This window comes from Ambystoma mexicanum, chromosome 4q (genome assembly GCF_040938575.1).
Source record: "Ambystoma mexicanum isolate Mex_15411 chromosome 4q, UKY_AmexF1_1, whole genome shotgun sequence".
NCBI lineage: Eukaryota > Metazoa > Chordata > Amphibia > Caudata > Ambystomatidae > Ambystoma > Ambystoma mexicanum.
This window is the reverse complement of record NC_090928.1, coordinates 964,485,548-964,505,527: the sequence shown is the minus strand read 5'-3', so window position 1 is coordinate 964,505,527 and position 19,980 is coordinate 964,485,548. Positions and strand designations below refer to the sequence as shown.

Here is a 19,980-nt window from a genome sequence, read left to right as displayed (position 1 = left end):
ACGTTAACATAAATAGTTCTGGGAGAATGACTCCCTTCTCATGGTTCAATGAGATCAGCCCTATGGGCATATTTCTGTTGGTCTCTGGGAACAGGTCATCTTCTGCACTAGTAGAGAATACCAGGAGAATGATGCCCTTCTCTTGGTCCAACAGTTCAATAACTGCATGCAACCTTCTCCTGGTTTCTTGGCTGCTGTTTGGTAACCTTTTTGCCTTAGTTTCTGATTCAACAACTAAGTGGAAAACCAGCAGACTGACACCCTTCTTCTGGTTCAGTTGATTCAGCCACTGATTACCTTTGGATAACTTCCTGCAAAAGATGTCATCAACCTTTGCTATTCTTCCTAGGCTTCTCTTAGGGCTTGCCTAAAGGTCACACACTCCTTTGGTTTCCGAAACACAGTTATTCCTTGCCTTTCTTAATCTTCTTCCTGTTGGTAAAACCAAGGAGAACTATTCCCATAGTGTGCTTGGTTCCTTCTAACACTCTGACAAAGGAGACTTCTCGTGGTACTCTCTGGCCTTTGAGTCCCTCTTGAGGCTAGTGTGTTGAGGTAGACTACTCCCGATATGTTCTTCTCTTTTAATCTCTTTAACACAACTACTGAGATGAGGAGAAGTTCACTTGTGAGGTAATCTCCACCCTTGATGCTTCTGTCACAACTCTGAAAATGAGGGAGATTACTCCCAAGCAGGGACTTCATTTCACCAAAATGCCAGGGGTAGGGGAAGTGACATCACACGACCCTTGACCCCCTGATGACATCACAAGAAGTGGTGTCATTTGACCCCACCCCGAAGTGCTAACGCGGGAAGTAATGGAACACGACCTTTCACCCGTTGACAAAACAGGAAGTGGCATCACATAGCATTGTTTACTATGAAAAATATGGTTACGATATCACTATAATGTGATGTACATTTCATAAAAGAATGGATCGCCATATGTATCGTTAAGATCATTGTGTATAGGCCCATATTACCAAACTACTGTGAATGCAAGCAGACGTCCATGACCAAATGATAATGATGTGTTATTATATAGAACTTGCGCTTAAACACTTTATATAGAAAAAAAAATACACCCATTATCACCCAATCTGTGTTGGTACTCATTTATCGACCTCAGAAGGATGAAAGGCTGAGTTGAGGCGTTTAAGAACAGACTAAATCAGTGACTCACCCCCTGAAGTGTGCCTGAAATAAACCTTTAATGAGTCTAGCAATTATTGTATAGAATTCAGAAAGACACATTATTTGGTATTCCCATTCTTTCTTATTTAGGGTCAGTGCTGAAAGTGTTAGACTTGTGGCACTCCTGTTCTTATTTGTCTTCTTTTTTTAAGGGGCCTGAACAAGAAAGCCAGCCACTCCAGAAGTAAAGAGCCACGTGGTGCTGGCCACATCCCAGGAGCTTGCATTACAACCCCCCCTTTTCTTTTTTAAGTGGTCGTAAAGGAGACCTCACAGGTCGCAGTTGCAACCTCTGGCGACCCCTAAATGACGTCCCTGCTCCCAAGGCTTTCTTTCCATTTAATATTCTCGACAAAACTACTGAGATGAGGGAGATTACTTCCAATGCCTTCTTTACATTCAGTACTTCTGGCACAAAGACTGAGACGAGGGAGATTACTCTTGATGCCTTCTTTACATTCAGCACCCTACCCCAATACCCTACTAGGTCTCCTATGTCGCCAGTTACCTCTTCTCTGGTGAGGACACGTCACCGTTTTTTCCTGGCGTGTTGCTTTGGCTGCATGGGTCCGCCGGCCAGGTGGTTTCAGCTCAGTTAATGCAACACCAGTCCAACTCCTCGAATTCACGCCACCGTCAGTCGGTTCCCAGCTTCCACTCAGGCCTGCTCTGCGTTGGCCTGCAAAGGACACCTGCAACCTGCCTGTGGCGTCCTCCCGACTGGAGTTTTACTTCCCCGATGTAGCTTCTTGCTTCCAGGTTCGAACTTCCTGGGTCTGCCAGGCTTCACACCTGCTTCGCTCCTCATTGAGTCCTTTCTCCATTTTTATCTGGATCCTCCCTAATGGAGTGTTATAGTCCTTTGTTTGTGTCCATTGTGTATTCTTCACTGCTCCTCAGGCCACCTCTTCCCAGTACCTTCCGCACTTGGCAAAGGAGTAGTCTGTATAACTCCACCAATCTTTTTCTTTACAGTATTCTTTGAAGATGACTTGAGATCAGACTGTATGTTTGTTTTAGAATTCCCTGTCTTGGTGATATCAATTCATACAGGAAGAAAGGAAGGAGCATTGCAATAACAGAGCAGTGCTTTCAGATTGTTTCTCAGCAGACTTTATGGTATGGGTTTCATGGTCTCAAGGACACAAGGTTACGGGAGTTCCATCATGAAAGGGGAGTCCTTCTCCCCATGAGGGGAGTCTCTCCCTGTGAGTGCCTGCTTTCCGCCACCCCATGGGGGAAAGTTGCGTAGCAGGCTCACCTCCCTAGCCTCACAGGGAAGGGCTCCTCACTGGGGAGAAGTGGCATGATCCTGTGAATCATCACAGAAAGAAACTAAAGATGTTTATGAAAAATACAGCAGTTACTTAGAACTGATTATTCAGTACACTAAGCGTGTGAGGCTTGTTAGTCACAGCTCCCAACAGGGGTGGATCTGGCAGGGGGAAAATGCAAATATATGCATTAAGAATGTTGATAAGAAATGTAGTTGTACGTTAATTTAATGCAGTTGTGTAGTTTGTGTTAATCTGACAAGTACCAGGTTCTAATTTAAGAATTAGGGTCAATTCAGTTCGGAAAGAAACATTTTGAATCATGTATCTGCAGGCAGAATGGAGTTGGACAGCTTTGCAATTAACGATGTAGTGACTCTCACATTTGAAACCTCAGCACAGGCAAATGTATTTAAAGGAACACTTTCACTGCCAAAATTATAATAGGGTGCACTGATAAGGTGTTTTATAGAAGACCATTGCAAGAAACATCTTAATACTTAATTGTATTCATTGCATGTAGCTGCAAATGTTATCTCTTGTAGAGGCGATACGGACCTAGAGTGTCTGGAGTGACCCAGAGCCTGCACTATAAATTAGGGAAGACTGCAGCCCTCCTTAATGAGGGCATACAATATTCCACTCAACATATTGTGATCAATGGGGTGTAAAAGTAAAAAGAGATGTTTATTTAGGGGGATGAGGAACACACACTCCGGATTGCATGGGTACCAGTACTTTTTTCTTGTCTGTCTTCTCCTAAATTACAGCTATTAAAGATTTGACAAACTAACGAGATCAAGTCCCATGTCTGTTTTATGTAACAGTAGGAACTGTGATGAATCCAAGGGTATTGTCTCTGCTTCTATGGGAGAGACCCCTTCTCGTGAGCCAGGGAGGTGAGGCCGCTACCGGATAGTGCCCATGGGGAGGAACTCAGCTGGTGGATCTCATGGGGAGGGAATCTCTCCATGGGACCAGTGTCGATGGGGTTGAGAGAACGTGGTATTCACCCCCTTCCCGTCTGCCACCTCCTTCCTTTCACTACACTCAGTTCCCTCTGGTCCCCCACACCTTTATGCATCTCTGGAGAGAGAGAATTTCATTCATACAGCTAATATTGGGACGAAGAAGAGTGAGGCTTACCCAGGTGGAGTGCATACAAAAACAGAAAAGGAGGCAAAAAATCACTACGGAACCAACATATGCAGTACAGTCTGCTAAAGACCTCTGGGGAGATAAAAAGCAAAGAAGGACTATGTACCTTGTTGGGCCAGCCCTGGAGGAGTGAGGGACCAGGAGAAGAGAATGAGATGCTGTCGAGGAAGGATGAGTGTTCCCAACTGCTCCGTGGAGCAGGAAACTGTCCGGTAAAGGGTAAAGAGGAAAGCTGACCGGCTAAGCAAAATCAAGAGAAAGACGTGCAGCTGAGGACACAAGAGAAAGCATACCACTGCAGAGCCGCCGATGGCTGGACACAAATGCAGAAGCAGATTAGAAGCCCCGCTCCACTCCCAGGACAGACCGGAGACCGCAACAACATTTCCTCAAGGTAGGGAAAGGGTTGGGCCGGCTGGTGGGACACGGAGGGCATCAAATACATTTGGAAGATACGTACCAACATCCTGAGCGGTAGGGATAACGAACAAACTGTAAAAGCTGGAACAAACTTTTATAAAATATCCTATGTGGCAGGAGAGTACACCAGGTCTGTTCAGTTGGACATTGAGTGAAACTGGGGTAGAGAACCTGCAAAGACAGCACAGCAGTGTCTGGAACCCATATGAGGTCAGGAGACCTCTTCAAAAGCAAAACATACAGGTCAAAGACCCATACAAGACCGAAAAAACACACCGTCAAGGGGCAGAGGCCCAGAGCAAGTCAGGGAGAGCCCGAGATAATATAAAGGGGTCTGAGACCCACTGTGAGGAATCTGAGGGTATTCTCCACAGTAGACCTCGGGAGTCCCTTAGTCAGGTGGCCAAGAAAGGGCAGACCTACTCTTATCCTGACCCGGAAGACAGACAAGCGGAAAAAAAATCACCTGGGTAGGGGAGCCCGGGTTATGCTCAGGAGAACGCTCAAAGGGAAACGCAGTACGTTACCGAAGGAGAGCGAGATCACGGAGTCCTTTATGGGCTGTGCCACCTCTGTCCCCCTTCCTCCCATTGAATCTCTCTTACCCAGAACCAATAACCCCTCCGTACAGAACCAATCCCCTGGGATCTCAAACCCTGCCACAGTAAGAAACTATATTTTCTAAAAACTCTGGTTTCCTGCGTCAGGCCCGAACATTCCCGGACATCTTTCGCCACGGCCCTATGAGCATTCTTACCCAGACACTCCCAGTAATTTTTCTTCCCGTCCCTCCAATTATTCTTCCCCGAAACCCCAGTATACTGCATTTACAGAAAACTACCATCACCACATTCCCTTCTGTTCACTCCACGATCCTAGGTACTCTCATTTGTCTCACAAACCCTACCAATCCGTCCCTCGAACTGTAATTTTCCGAAACCCCAATCCACTATGACCGAATACAATTACCACCATCCCCTATGTTCTATTCTTCATCCCGGTCAATTTCGTCCATTTCACAAACCTTCCCTGTCCTGTCCGTAGTATATTCTGACATTTCAACCCCCCCACTTTTCCGACACAAACACCTTTACACACCCAAGTCAACATACTAATGTAAAACCAGTCTACTTGACATGTCCCAACCCCGGCGCAAGGCAAAGTCAGGCAATTGACCTGAATCACACACACCTGAAGGCCCTTTCCTTTCCCCATAAGGATAAAAGGTGGAGTAAGAGAGCACAGGATTAGCAAAGCGAGCACGGCAGACACCACAACGAGATGGCTAATCCGGTGTGACGGTTCAAACGAAGGAGAAAGACAGTGGGAATCGAAAGGGTGGCAAGGAGAGAAGTGACCTTGCCCTTTTTGTCCCAGACCTGTAAAACCTTCGAGGAAGAAAGTCTAAGACCGCGAACAATAGCACAAGTGTCTTGCAGCAGATGTCAATGGTACACAGGGCAAGCCTACGTCGATAAGCAGGAGCAAGGGGAGCTCCCTAGACCATGGTACCGGCCTTCCCTACAGGAAAGCCAGGCAGTTCATCACAGCTGGTGAGTTGAGAGGAGAGCCAATAAGAACCGAGCTGTGTTAATTGATAATCGCAAAGTGGCAAGTTTGAACCAAGTTCGAGGAACTGTGAAAGAACTGTAAAGTGTAAAGGGGAAACCAGCTGCAGAGGGAAACCAGAACCACGCGGGTGCTAACTCTCAGAGACTCTGGTCGATCCCCATTTGGGACATACTACGGATACCAGCAGGCCATAGGAGGCCCAGCAGAATAGGTCAAAGTGGTCATACCGAGGGTCAAGCAAAATCCCTTTACAATCGAAAGACATCGATCTGCAAACTAAGTGAAAGAAGAGAGCAGTGAATCCCAGTGAAGGGAAACCAGGGAAGCAAATTCAAAGAGGGGCAAAGTCTAAAGTCCCAAGAAACAGAGTTTTGACAGACGTAAAACCCGGCAGAGGAATGTCCACTATAAACTGGTTGAAAAGGCATTGAGAAAGCAAGGGACGTGAATCCTGCTAAAGAGAAGGGTCCAGAGATCCAGCTGAAATTTAAGAGGGGTGAAGCCTCACCCAAGTGTTGGCAGTCAAGAGGGGTCTGAGCCCGGACGAGCCCGGCCGAGCGAGATCCAGGGGTGAAGCTATAATCCATACTTTAAGTGAGAAATTAACTGAAATATATAATTGTGAAATACGATACGTAATGGGTCAGCGCCGCGAAGAGGGGGACCCAGGAGTAAAGCCATGTTTCCACATGAACTGTGGTAAACAATTAAGAGGGGTCAGCACCCAAAAGGGAGGGAGCCAGAGGTGCACATTGGGAACTGAAATTCATTTGTTTGTTCAGTTTTTTGTATTAGTTGTGAGGTTTGGCAAGAGGTTTCTTAGCATATGCCCTTTTTATTTGACACAACGCCACTAGGACTGCCTTATTTTCATTTGATGGTCGATGCTTGCTCCTATCTTCGATTTAGGTTTAGAATAGGCATTTTCCCAAACTGCATACAGAATTAATTGTTCAATAAACACCCCTGAACTGTGATCACGTGGTTCTGTCTTACTTGTTGCCACCGTGAGTGTCACACACCACACAAAAGATAAAGAAGCTACAGAACAAGTTGGGGAGACCCAGAGACAGCCCAGAGGGACCTGGGATTCATGTAGGTTTGTTCTAAAACAAGATGTTATGATGGGACATGAGTAACACAAGATTGTTGACCACAATAACACACATCTTATTTTCAAATGTGTCTCCTTCTTACCCTTGCCTGAAGAAAGGAGCAGCATGCTCCGGTGCTGTGCCTGTATATTTTCAGAATGCAGAGGGAGTCTTTTTACTTTCCGCTTCTGTATTCGTTTTGTATACCAGTACTTGCACAAACTGATCATTTGTCCATTTATCATTATAATTATTTTTATGCTATCGATTGAGTGCAGACCTAGCTTCACGAAGCAACAAAGCCCTTTACAAGTCATGGGGGAAGCACATGGCAAGGGAAGAAGATCACAGAGAGAACACAGGAGAGTGGCGTGGCAGGCAATGTAGGGTACAAAGTCTAAATTCAACACTTTCAGTCCCAGAGTTTGGCAATCACAAACATTATTTCTGCAGTGGAAATTATGTCTTCTATACAAACTATCCACTTTTACAAACCTAGAACGAAATGCACATACTAAGAACTATTATGTATTTTCGTTTGACTTTGCTCAAACATAAGTTTATTATATTAAGTCCTCCTTTTTATCAGTTCACTTTACTTACATTTTGCTATCATAAAAGTGCAACGGTAAGAAAAATGCAGTCAATTAAGAAAAGCTTCAATGAGAATACATTGTTATGCTTACCTGATATCGCCCCAAAGTAACCTTTGCACCACAATCAGGTATATTTTTGCAAAATACATGTAGATTTAAAACTTCCCTTTTACAGCAGTTATCTTTAAATACCTGCAAAAAATGCAATGTACATCAATGTACTCCATAATGTAACACATAGTAGAATGACTGCAGCATATGCTAACAAGGAACACTGTGGCTTGTTAAGGAATTTCAACAGCAACATACTGTTGGTTTACATCATGAAGGAGGGGGAAACACCAACATGGTAATGGATTACTCCATAAATGAAAGCATATCAATGTTGTATCGCTTGATGGGTCCTGTCTCTGCAGGCCTCATGACCCTCTGTTTACCCAACCCTTGGAATGGTGGCCTGCAGCATACATTAGCAAACCCATTAAAACATGCAACATTTGATTAGTTTATTTACTCACTGCTGGGTTGATGAAGAAAATGAAGACATCATTCTGCCATAAGGGATACCAAAAATTTGATGCACCAACATTTGTAATTGTCTTGCTGACTTCACCCTTCCGGTAACCATGGGGATGTGGGGCACAGGGGATTGGAGGGTAATGTACCAAGCTCCTGGAGTGTAAAACAGTAGCATAAGAGAAGCGCATAAACAGTATATGCCTTGTGTGTATGCCCCGCCGAATAGCCGTTCCTTCGTGTACGAGTGCAATATAAATATCATTATCATTTATGCCACTGCCCTTGGACCGAACACTACTAAACTAAGGCATAAACGCCATCCGCGTAGTGCACTAACTACCCAAATTTTATTTGCACATTTGGATCCATGATTTTACGCCAGAAATTATACCTATAAGAATAAAGGGCCTCATCACATGTTGGGCGGTATTACCGGGATACCGCCCGGGCTAATAGCGTTACCACCAAACCTGTGATCTGGTGCTTATAGCGTGCTATGTGTGGATCAAGGCCCTCCCTCAGGAGCGTCTCCATCTGGCAACTCTCAACTCTAATGGGATTCCCCATTGTGTCCATTGCACCGAATGGGGGATTTTCGGGGCAATTAGCACGCTAATAGTGCCCGAAAATAGGAATTTTCTCGAAGCAGGGGGTAAATGCAGCCAAACCCGTGATGCATTTAAGGGTTACCGCCCAACTCGTGATGAGGCTGTAAGACTGGAGCAGTTCTCTTGTTTTTTTTACAAACATTTACTGTGCAACTTGTATGATTATGTTTCACACTGGAGAGACTAATCAGCCTAATAAGCCATGCAAGCACAAATAAGTCACACATACAACAAACTAGTAATTAGGGGGTTAGGGGCAGCACATAAACCCTACAATCAGGCAGCAACATGAAAGAAGAACCCCCCCGCTAACTGAGGCTGCTAAGGATAACCCTAGTTCGGGCACAGTTGGCCAAACACTACCAGCAGCAGCCCCAAAATAGGTAGCCCATCTGCTTGCAGTCCACACCCCCATCCTAGATAGCCATTCAGTCCTCACACCAGCCCCACCTGAAGGAAGCCCACCCGCCTGCACCACAGTCCCCATCTCAGGCAACCTATTCTCAAGACTCCACACCAGGCAGCCCATCGGTCTGCACTCCAGATGCCACACCAGGCAGCCCATCAGCCTGCACTCCAGATGCCACACCAGGTAGCCCATCAGCCTGCACTCCAGGCGCCACACCAGGCAGCCCATCAGCCTGCACTCCAGACGGCACACCGGGCAGCCCATCAGCCAGCTCTCCAGACACCACACCAGGCAGCCCATCAGCCTGCACTCCAGATACCACACCAGGCAGCCCATCAGCCTGCACTCCAGATACCACACCAGGCAGCCCATCAGCCTGCACTCCAGACTCCACACCAGGCAGCCCATTAGCCTGTTCTCAAAGCTCCACACCAGGCAGCCCATCAGCCTGCACCCCAGATGCCACACACTGTACTCCAGACTCCACACCAGGCAGCCCATCAGCCTGCATCCCACCCCACACCCTAAGCAATCGATCAAATAGCAACATAGAAGAACAAATGCTCCTAAGGTTCCAACTGAGGCAGATAAGGAGAACCCTACTTCAGACATAGTTGGCCTAGCAGCAGTAGCCCCAACCACAGACAGCCCATAAGCATGCACCCCAACCGACACCCCAGACAATTCATCAGCCTGCACCCGACTCCTACTGCAGCAGCATCACCAGGACAAGAGGAGGGGTGGGAGACTTTAAAGCCCCCCCCCCACGGTATCCAGGCCGGGATACCCCACCAAGACTTTGCAGACAAGCAAGTTCTTGTCACCATTTTCAGCCTCCTGGCAAAGAACGAGTGCTATGTTGAGCCAGACAGGCAGACTGTTGAAGCTCCTCACAGCCTTCAGCATACTGTGGCCCTGGCGCATGGTATCAAACAACCATGCTTCTTTCCCAACCTCTTATAGGCGCCGTCTGCAACGATGAGATTAATGCATCACCATGCTGCCTTTCCCACCGACCCTGTTGTCCTAAACCAGTTCAAGGCCCATTTCTATGCAATTACAGGCTTCCCCAATATGGAGGGGATCTGGACTGCAACATGTGGCCTTTGTATCAACCAGGGACAGAGAGCAGGTCTTCAACAAATGCATGCAACACACCATAAATGTACAGACAGTCTGTGATGCAATCAACGGTCTGGGCCCAGAGCAACCTGCCATGCATCATGGAATGATTACTGCAACATTCTGCATGCCTGTTTGGTGTGTGTATGAACACACCACCTCACACATGCATATGACCCTACCTCCTCCCTCTGTGCATGCATTTGGGTGACAGCAGGTGGAGGTTATGAGGCACACATGGCTATAATAATGGGGGGCATAAGAAGGGGTTCAGGAGGGACCGATTAGAGTGGGCACCACTATATCATTGGCCCAACAGTTGTCACATGTTTCTGGAAAAAACATTCAGTGATCATTGATCCTCCTCTGGCCATGGCCCTTGTGCTTCTCATTAATATCCCCTCACTAACATATGAACCACTAGTAGAGAAATATTTGTCTGCACTCTGCAGGCACCATTGCGCCCCCCTAACCGAAGGCCGAGAAGGGACTGGGGCTCTCTCTGAGGAATTTATGAATGAACATCCTCCAAGGCCTCCTCCACTCCAGCTGACTCATGATATTATACATTGGTGGAACTGTCAAAGAACATGTAATGCCTTATCTAATATATCTCCATGACTCCTGCCAAATAGCTGTCATGGGTTTAACATTCATAGCACCTAGTAGTAAAGTCTTGTCACCTGGGAAAGCGTGGCTACAAGTAGACTAGGCGTAGCGAGGATACAAAACAAGCGTGTGCTTGTCAAATATAGTCTGTCCCCTACTGTTCTTCTTCTGAGTGTACTACGGTCATGTGAATGAAGCATACATTTCTCAATCTCCTTCTGATGCAAACTGGTATGGTAATGACAAGGACAGCTCACTATGAAACAGACACTACATGTCTCAGAATGCAAAGGCAACACTAAACCAGCAGTTCTTGTTTGGAAGAAGGCATGTCAGCACATATGATGAGGGTTGTCTGGAGCATGTTTTGAGGGCAGAGGTTTAGGGTGGTAGATTGTCAGACACGCCACACCAAGTGGCACACCAGAAGACTTTGGATCAAAATGCATGATATATTACAATCACGTTTTCTGAGACCAAACAGAGTGAGCATATGCAAAATCACCATTTCAGTGTACTGCAGGGCAAAAGGCAACATTTCAGAAATAATAATAATAATAATAGTGAAGGCATATCATGGGGAAACCTCGGAGCCATGTATGGGGACACAGTGACCAACAGGCAATTGCAGAAACCCCGAAGCTAATTCTGGCACATGGGATACCTCATCATTCTCTAAAAGGACACCATGAATGCACCTGTGACCTTCAGATGAATGCGTCGCCCAATTTCCTGACAAATGAATGAGTGCCACCTCTCTAGAGGTCTCAGGGCAATGCTTACCAGCTTCTTGTAGAGACATACACCAAGGAATGCATGTTTCCTCCAAGTTGCATCAAATGCCTGTTCGATCTATAACACCCTCCAAGCTACAAGAGTGACCAGCAAAACCATCCTTTCCACTCTTCCAGTGACAATCCTGGAAATGACAGATAGCAGGGCTTAAACAATGGCCAGACCCACATCTGCACCGCCACTGACTGCTTGGGCTGCTAAAAAAAAAAACACTTCAGGAGTCTACACCAGATTGGGGGTTGATGTATGTACCAACCAGAGTAGCTCTGCCTCACCACAGCTACGTGCTGCATTTTGCACATATATAGCCATCACAAAACAAAGAGGTGGGTTTCCCCTACTTCGCTGGCAGAGGGGAAGCAACGATCAATATAAATGAAAAACCAGCCAGCGGAATGAATTGAAGATACTCAAACAGGCCGCTAAAAGGCCACCAAAACGGGGGAGGACCCCCAAGGGTCACAACACAGATCAATCCACTAAGAACGAAACAATCGTTAAAAATACTGTATTTATTTAGAATTTGTACTTGTTAAAATAAGTATTAAATCATCTGAGGTTCTGTACAAAAAATATGCAAAGTGACAACATTAATGTATCAATCATAAAGTGCATCGTATAAAGTGACTGAGTGCTAGTTTCACTGTTGGCTGTAAATGAAAAAGTCAAAGAAATAAATCACAGTAGACCTAGATGCTACCAGATTGATCCCAAAAAGGGGTTTCCCGTGCGAGCGAAGAAAGTCACTCGATAAGGGACACCACAATCGCCTATTCAGATCTGAAGGCAAAAGGGCCAAAAAATAAATCAACAAAGGGCAATCTAGTCACTAAAGGATCATGCAGCCAACCACAATGGTTAGTTACAGCACTGCACAATATAATGAACACATAAACATTGAAAAAAAACGCTAAAATTAGCCAAGGGATGCTATGCGTCACCTACTCTTGTGTCAGGACAGGAGCAATGTGACATACAGTACAATAGACCTGGCACAATTAACAGATAGTAGTTTCGATGGAGACAACACGTCTAACTCAAAAGCCGACGATATCCATCTTCATCAGGATGTGGCATTCCCGTAGGGGTCATAATTCTTTGAAATTCATCTGTGTCTTAATTTACACAATATATTTAGAGAACAAGGTTAAACATTTCACAATGTATAAAACACACCTAAAATGTAAACACAGAGGAAAAAAGAAAAAAGAAAAAAAATAGAAATTTTAACAGTTACATCAACAATGTGAAAAATAGACATATAAAAGTGGATGATCTGTGAGTGAATCCCAAAGGGCCCAACCCGTTAACCATAGCTCAATTGCGTCATGAGGTCTGAAAAACAATGTGGGAGAAAAGATATTTACCATAGTCTCAACCAATTAGGCTGGTCCCGGAATCCTGTCGATAAGTCCAGGAAGTATTAATCAGGCCGTGCCATAGACTGGGTCTCTATGAATTAGACCTTGATGTAAGAGTATAAAATCACACATAAGAATGTCTCCAAAGGTTTATGTGCAGTGAAACAGGAGTATCCAAAGTGGCAAATTCAGCTACATATAAAACAAGATGTAAAAAAGATAATGAATCCAAAAAAGCAAAAAGGAAAAGAGAAAGGAACCATTTATATCCTAAAAGTGCAATGGGAAATGAAGCCCATCCCAATTGGAATACCATATATGTAAAATACATATCAAAAATAAATGTAAAAAATAATAATGAAAAGCAACAACATGCCGTAGCCGCGGCAAAGTCAATAAGAATTGTACCATATAAGTGGTGGAATAAGTTCACGTTATAGAATAACAGCCAAGAGATTCAGGCTGTCAATTGATGGAATACACCCTCAGGGATTCAAAACGCAACGAGGTAGCAAATATATATGACAGGCTGACAAGTAATGTCACATAACCAGAAGGACCTATCCCACATCATGAAAGATTCATTGTATCTAGGTGGATGAGATTGCCTTCTAATTAAGTATACGTGGGCACTGTGCAGGATCTCCCAGCCAACGCAAAATCCCCTGTCAACATTAGTATCTGGGAGTCCTGTTGAACACTGATTGCCATTCCTCCTGAGCGTTTAATCCGGATATATGGCTTTGAGTATTATATATCCACCAGTGTTCGCGTGAGGCAAGTCTATTAGCCGTAGCATATTGGTCAGGCCCTAAGACATGCTCTAGGCACCACCATTGTAAGTCCTTACAACTATGTTGATACTCAATAAAATGCCCCACTAAGGGCGAAGACAAATTATGCATTCTAATCCGGGATCTGTGCTCTGAAATCCACAATTTTATAGGTCTCGATATCTTACCTATATAGGACTTCATACAAGGGCACGTTATAACATAAACCACATTCTTGGAATTACATGTGGTGCGGTCCCTCAATTTCCAAGACTTGTGGTTAATGGTGACGGTGTGGGAGTCCGTAGTAAATCCGCACTGGCAACACTGCCCACACGGGTATTGGCCAGTGACCTTCTCCATGCCCCACATTTGAGTGATAGTTAATGGTGCCTTGGTAGCATGCGACCTGTCCGCCTGAGATAGCCAACTCTTGAGGGTCTTTCCCTTTTTGAAGGCATACATCGGACCCTCAAGGTCTGCTATATTCATTTGGAGCAGATGCCAATGTCTGCCTATAGCCTTCTTAATCTCCGCATGGTATGTGCTGTAAGTCATAGCTCAGACCATGCGTGAGTGGTTTGAATTTGCACAAGTGTTTTTGGCCAATAGTGCCTCACGGCGTTGGTAACGTGCCCTTTTACGTGACTGCCGCAGTATATGCCGAGGATACCCTCTCTTGGAAAGTCTATCCTCTATAGTGTTGGATTGTGTCACAAAGTCCTTCTTGTCGGTACAATTCCATCTAGCCCTGAGGAATTGTCCATAGGGGATGCTTTCCCTTAGGGAGTGGGGGTGAAAACTCTCAAAATGTAAGATCGTATTACGGTCAGTAGTTTTACGATACAAGTCTGTTGTAATTATTCCATCCTTTGTTTTTAGTTGGAGATCCAAAAAGGAAATAGACGTACTGCTGGTAGACATAGTGAACCGTATGGTCATTTTGGGAATTAATTCATGTCAAAAATTGATCATGGTTTCCCTTAGTTGTGTCCCAAATAATGATGATATCGTCTATATATCTCTTATAAAAAAAGATGGATTGCTGGTAAGGGTTTGAATCATCAAAAATGGAGACCTTTTCAAAGGCCCACATAAAGAGGGTCGTGTAATTGGGAGCAAAGGCTGCGCCCATTGCGGTTCCCTTGACTTGTAAGTAAAAACTATCTTTGAACCTAAAGTAATTTTTAGTTAGGGCAATTTCTAGCAAATCTACAATAAATTCACTAGGAACCAGCTGGGATCACTTTGAAGGTCCAGAAAAAATGTCATAATCGGCAACGACTCAGACTGTGGGATATTTGAATATAACTATTCCACGTCTAAAGTAATAAACAAATTATTAGCAGAGTCAAAGGGAAGGCCTTCCAGGTGGACAATGGCATCAGTAGTATCTGACAAAAAAGTGGGAGTTTTGGCAGCCAAAGGTTTGAGAAAATAATCAATAAATGTACCCAAAGGTTCCAAGATGGACCCACAAAGAGACACAATCGGTCTGCCTGGGGGATTAAGCATATTCTTATGAATTTTTGGAAGAATATAAAACATAGGGGCCCTCATACCTTTAGTTGTGAGGAATTGGAATTCTTTGGAACTCAAAATTTCAGCATCTTTGCCCCGTGTAGCAAATGCTAGAATTTCATTCCATATTCCTTCTGTGGGGTCCCCTCTAAGTTTGAGGTAAAAATCAGGATTATCAAGTTGTCTCAATACTTCGGTGTCATAGGAAGAGGCATCAGAGACTACCACCCCCCCACCTTTGTCAGCCTGCTTAATAACAATAGTTGTGTCTTGCTTGAGGTCTTGAAGGCTAGTCCACTCCTTTTTAGAGAAGTTGTAGCAACGGTTGTGTTTAGAGTCAACCGGAGAGGAGAAAATAGAATGGAAATCACAAAGAACGGCGCGTTCCAAAGTAACAGTTTCATTGGATACCATGTGCGATGTTGGCGTAAATGTGGACTTAGGTTTAAATGGTGTATTAACGTTATCATCTACATTACTGCTGTTGGTTCCAAAGTAGTCGCGTAACCGTGTTTTTCTAAAAAAGCCCCGGAGTTCCATTTCTAGATCCATTTGGCTCGGATTTCGCATCGGAATAAAGGAAAAACCTTTCTCAAGAACCGCAATTTCATCTAAAGTAAGGGTCCGCTTAGAAATGTTGTAAACTGCTGACAAATCTGTTAATGCTGGTACGATCTCCTCCTGGTTTGGAATATGTTGTCTATGGGGGGTGGCCCTGTATCGGCGGGCGGAAAAGGGAGATTGGGTGGAGGGATGGTCGGGTATGGGCCCTGTGGGCCATGCATTGGCATCTGCATGTATTGCTGATAATGCCAATTTTGACGACCTCGTCGCCCCCTTCGTTGGCCTCTGTTCCACTGACGTCCTCTTTGGCCACGTGTGTTTTGGTTCGGAAAAGAACCACTGCCATCGGAGGAACTATCAGAGAATGTAACTCTTTTTCTGTACGACTGTGGACCTAAGTTAGGATAGGAAGGATCGATCCATTGACCAGGTCCTGCATAATCGACAAGAAGGACTTTGTGACACAATCCAACACTATAGAGGATAGACTTTCCAAAAGAGGGTATCCTCGGCATATACTGCGGCAGTCACGTAAAAGGGCATGTTACCAACACCGTGAGGTACTATTGGCCAAAAACACTCGTGCAAATTCGAACCACTCACGCATGGTCTGCGCTATGACTTACAGCACATACCATGCGGAGATTAAGAAGGCTATAGGCAGACATTGGCATCTGCTCCAAATGAATATAGCAGACCTTGAGCGTCCGATGTATGTCTTCAAAAAGGGAAAGAACCTCAAGAGTTGGCTATCTCAGGCGGACAGGTCGCATGCCACCAAGGCACCATTAACTATCACTGAAATGTGGGGAATGGAGAAGGTCACTGGCCACTACCCGTGTGGGCAGTGTTGCCAGTGCGGATTTACTACGGCTACCAACACCGTCACCATTAACCACAAGTCTTGGAAATTGAGGGACCACACCACATGTAATTCCAAGAATGTGGTCTATGTTATAACGTGCCCTTGTATGAAGTCCTATATAGGTAAGACATCGAGACCTATAAAATTGAGGATTTCAGAGCACAGATCCCGGATTAGAATGCATAATTTGTCTTCGCCCTTAGTGGGGCATTTTATTGAGTATCAACATAGTTGTAAGGACTTACAATGGTGGTGCCTAGAGCTTGTCTTAGGGCCTGACCAATATGCTACGGCTAATAGACTTGCCTCACGCGAACACTGGTGGATATATAATACTCAAAGCCATATATTCGGATTAAACGCTCAGGAGGAATGGCAATCAGTGTTCAACAGGACTCCCAGATACTAATGTTGACAGGGGATTTTGCGTTGGCTGGGAGATCCTGCACAGTGCCCACGTATACTTAATTAGAAGGCAATCTCATCCACCTAGATACAATGAATCTTTCATGATGTGAGATAGGTCCTTCTGGTTATGTGACATTACTTGTCAGCCTGTCATATATATTTGCTACCTCGTTGCGTTTTGAATCCCTGAGGTTGTATTCCATCAATTGACAGCCTGAATCTCTTGGCTGTTATTCTATAACGTGAACTTATTCCACCACTTATATGGTACAATTCTTATTGACTTTGCCGCGGCTACGGAATGTTGTTGCTTTTCATTATTATTTTTTACATTTATATTTGATATGTATTTTACATATATGGTATTCCAATTGGGAGGGGCTTCGTTTCCCATTGCACTTTTAGGATATAAATGGTTCCCTTCTCTTTTCCTTTTTGCTTTTTTGGATTCATTATCTTTTTTTACATCTTGTTTTATATGTAGCTGAATTTGCCACTTTGGATACTCCTGTTTCACTGCACATAAACCTTTTGAGACATTCTTATGTGTGATTTTATACCCTTACATCTAGGTCTAATTCATAGAGACCCAGTCTATGGCACGGCCTGATTAATACTTCCTGGACTTATCGACAGGATTCCGGGACCAGCCTAATTGGTTGAGACTATGGTAAATATCTTTTCTCCCACATTGTTTTTCAGACCTCATGACGCAATTGAGCTATGGTTAACGGGTTGGGCCCTTTGGGATTCACTCACAGATCATCCACTTTTATATGTCTATTTTTCACATTGTTGATGTAACTGTTAAAATTTCTATTTTTTTTTCTTTTTTCTTTTTTTCTCTGTGTTTACATTTTAGGTGTGTTTTATACATTGTGAAATGTTTAACCTTGTTCTCTAAATATATTGTGTAAATTAAGACACAGATGAATTTCAAAGAATTATGACGCCTACGGGAATGCCACATCCTGATGAAGATGGATATCGTCGGCTTTTGAGTTAGACGTGTTGTCTCCATCGAAACTACTATCTGTTAATTGTGCCAGGTCTATTGTACTGTATGTCACATTGTTCCTGTCCTGACACAAGAGTAGTTGACGCATAGCATCCCTTGGCTAATTGTAGCGGTTTTTTCAATGTTTATGTGTTCATTATATTGTGCAGTGCTGTAACTAACCATTGTGGTTGGCTGCATGATCCTTTAGTGGCTAGATTGCCCTTTGTTGATTTATTTTTTGGCCCTTTTGCCTTCAGATCTGAATAGGCGATTGTGGTTTCCCTTATCGAGTGACTTTCTTCGCTCGCACGGGAAACCCCTTTTTGGGATCAATCCAGTAGCATCTAGGTCTACTGTGATTTATTTTTTTGACTTTTTCACTTACAGCCAACAGTGAAACTAGCACTCAGTCACTTTATACGATGCACTTTATGATTGATACATTAATGTTGTCACTTTGCGTATTTTTTGTACAGAACTTCAGATGATTTAGTACTTATTTTAACGAGTACAAATTCTAAATAAATACAGTATTTTTAACGATTGTTTCGTTCTTAGTGGATTGATCTGTGTTGTGACCCTTGGGGGTCCTCCCCCGTTTTGGTGGCCTTTTAGCGGCCTGTTTGAGTATCTTCAATTCATTCCGCTGGCTGGTTTTTCATTTATATTGATCGCTGCTTCCCCTCTGCCAGCGAAGTAGGGGAAACCCACCTCTTTGTTTTGCGGTATTTGTGCAGTGTTCCACTGCTTGGGTTCTACTCTATCTAGGGTGTAAGGCCCTTGTTTTTCTTCTCCGGGTTTTGACATTGGTTGCAGTGAAGTTGAGAGTATCCTTTCTGGTTATTCAGCATAGCTGGGAGTATCCCTTCTGGTTATTTTTAGCTGAGGCAAGTCACATTCAATTTTATTCTTCTTAGTCTTGTGCCTGTATTTGCTGCAATATGTCTGCTTTTGATACCTATTCGTTTAGTGAAGAACAACTGGCCGAGGCCATCCGGGTACCTTTGTTTTTTGATTCATTGACCCAGGCAATTGGGGATGAACTTAACACGGGCATTACTAGCGAAGGCATTCTGAAGTTGAGAAAAAAGAAATTTAGAACAGAGATGCATAGACACCTGCTTACAGAATATCTCAAAAAGAATATTATACCGCAAGGGCTCCTAGTTAGGAATGAACCTTGTTTGTTTGTCGACGACTTGGAATACAAAACAGCATTCTCTGGTATAGGCACCAAGTGCAGTAGGGACTGGATGTTGTTAACCATCAACACAGCCCTCAAGAAAAGTGTACTCGTCGGCAATGAGATAGGTGAAGCAGAAGCTGCCTTTGCTCTCGACACAACCATCTTAAATATAAAGGAAAAACTTGATCTTATAGACAAACACACAAAAGAGTTTATCAAACTCACTACGAATAAAAAGATGGAAAAACTTAAGAAGGACATCTCTACCTTCTCTAAAGAATCTGCTTACCTGTATTTGAGCCCTGATTATGTGGGACCTGGTCAATGGATCGATCCTTCCTATCCTAACTTAGGTCCACATTCGTACAGAAAAAGAGTTGCATTCTCTGATAGTTCCTCCGATGGCAGTGGTTCTTTTCCGAACCAAAACACACGTGGCCAAAGAGGACGTCAGTGGAACAGAGGCCAACGTAGGGGGCGACGAGGTCGTCAAAATTGGCATTATCAGCAATACATGCAGATGCCAGTGTACGGCCCACAGGGCCCATACCCGACCTTCCCTCCACCCAATCTCCCTTTTCCACCCGCCGATGCAGGGCCACCCCCCATAGACAACATATTCCAAACCAGGAGGAGATCGTACCAGCGTTAACAGATTTGTCAGCAGTTTACAACATTTCTAAGCGGACCCTTACTTTAGATGAAATTGCGGTTCTTGAGAAAGGTTTTTCCTTTATTCCGATGCGAAATCCGAGCCAAATGGATCTAGAAATGGAACTCCGGGGCTCTTTTAGAAAAATACGGTTACGCGACTACTTTGGAACCAACAGCAGTAATGTGGATGATAGCGTTAATACACCATTTAAACCTAAGTCCACATTTACGCCAACATCTCACATGGTATCCAATGAAACTGTTACTTTTGAACGCG

The 19,980-nt window shown here is 44.3% G+C and overlaps 1 protein-coding gene across 1 annotated transcript in view; it reads right to left on the bottom strand.

The window, feature by feature from the left end:
* TRAF5 (TNF receptor associated factor 5) overlaps positions 1 to 19,980 on the bottom strand; it is a 579,796-nt gene that overhangs the window by 332,435 nt on the left and 227,381 nt on the right. Inside the window, exon 4 of the mRNA XM_069608517.1 lies at positions 7,400 to 7,501. Coding sequence (XP_069464618.1) covers positions 7,400 to 7,501 — 102 coding nt within the window. The remainder of the gene's footprint in view (positions 1 to 7,399; positions 7,502 to 19,980) is intronic.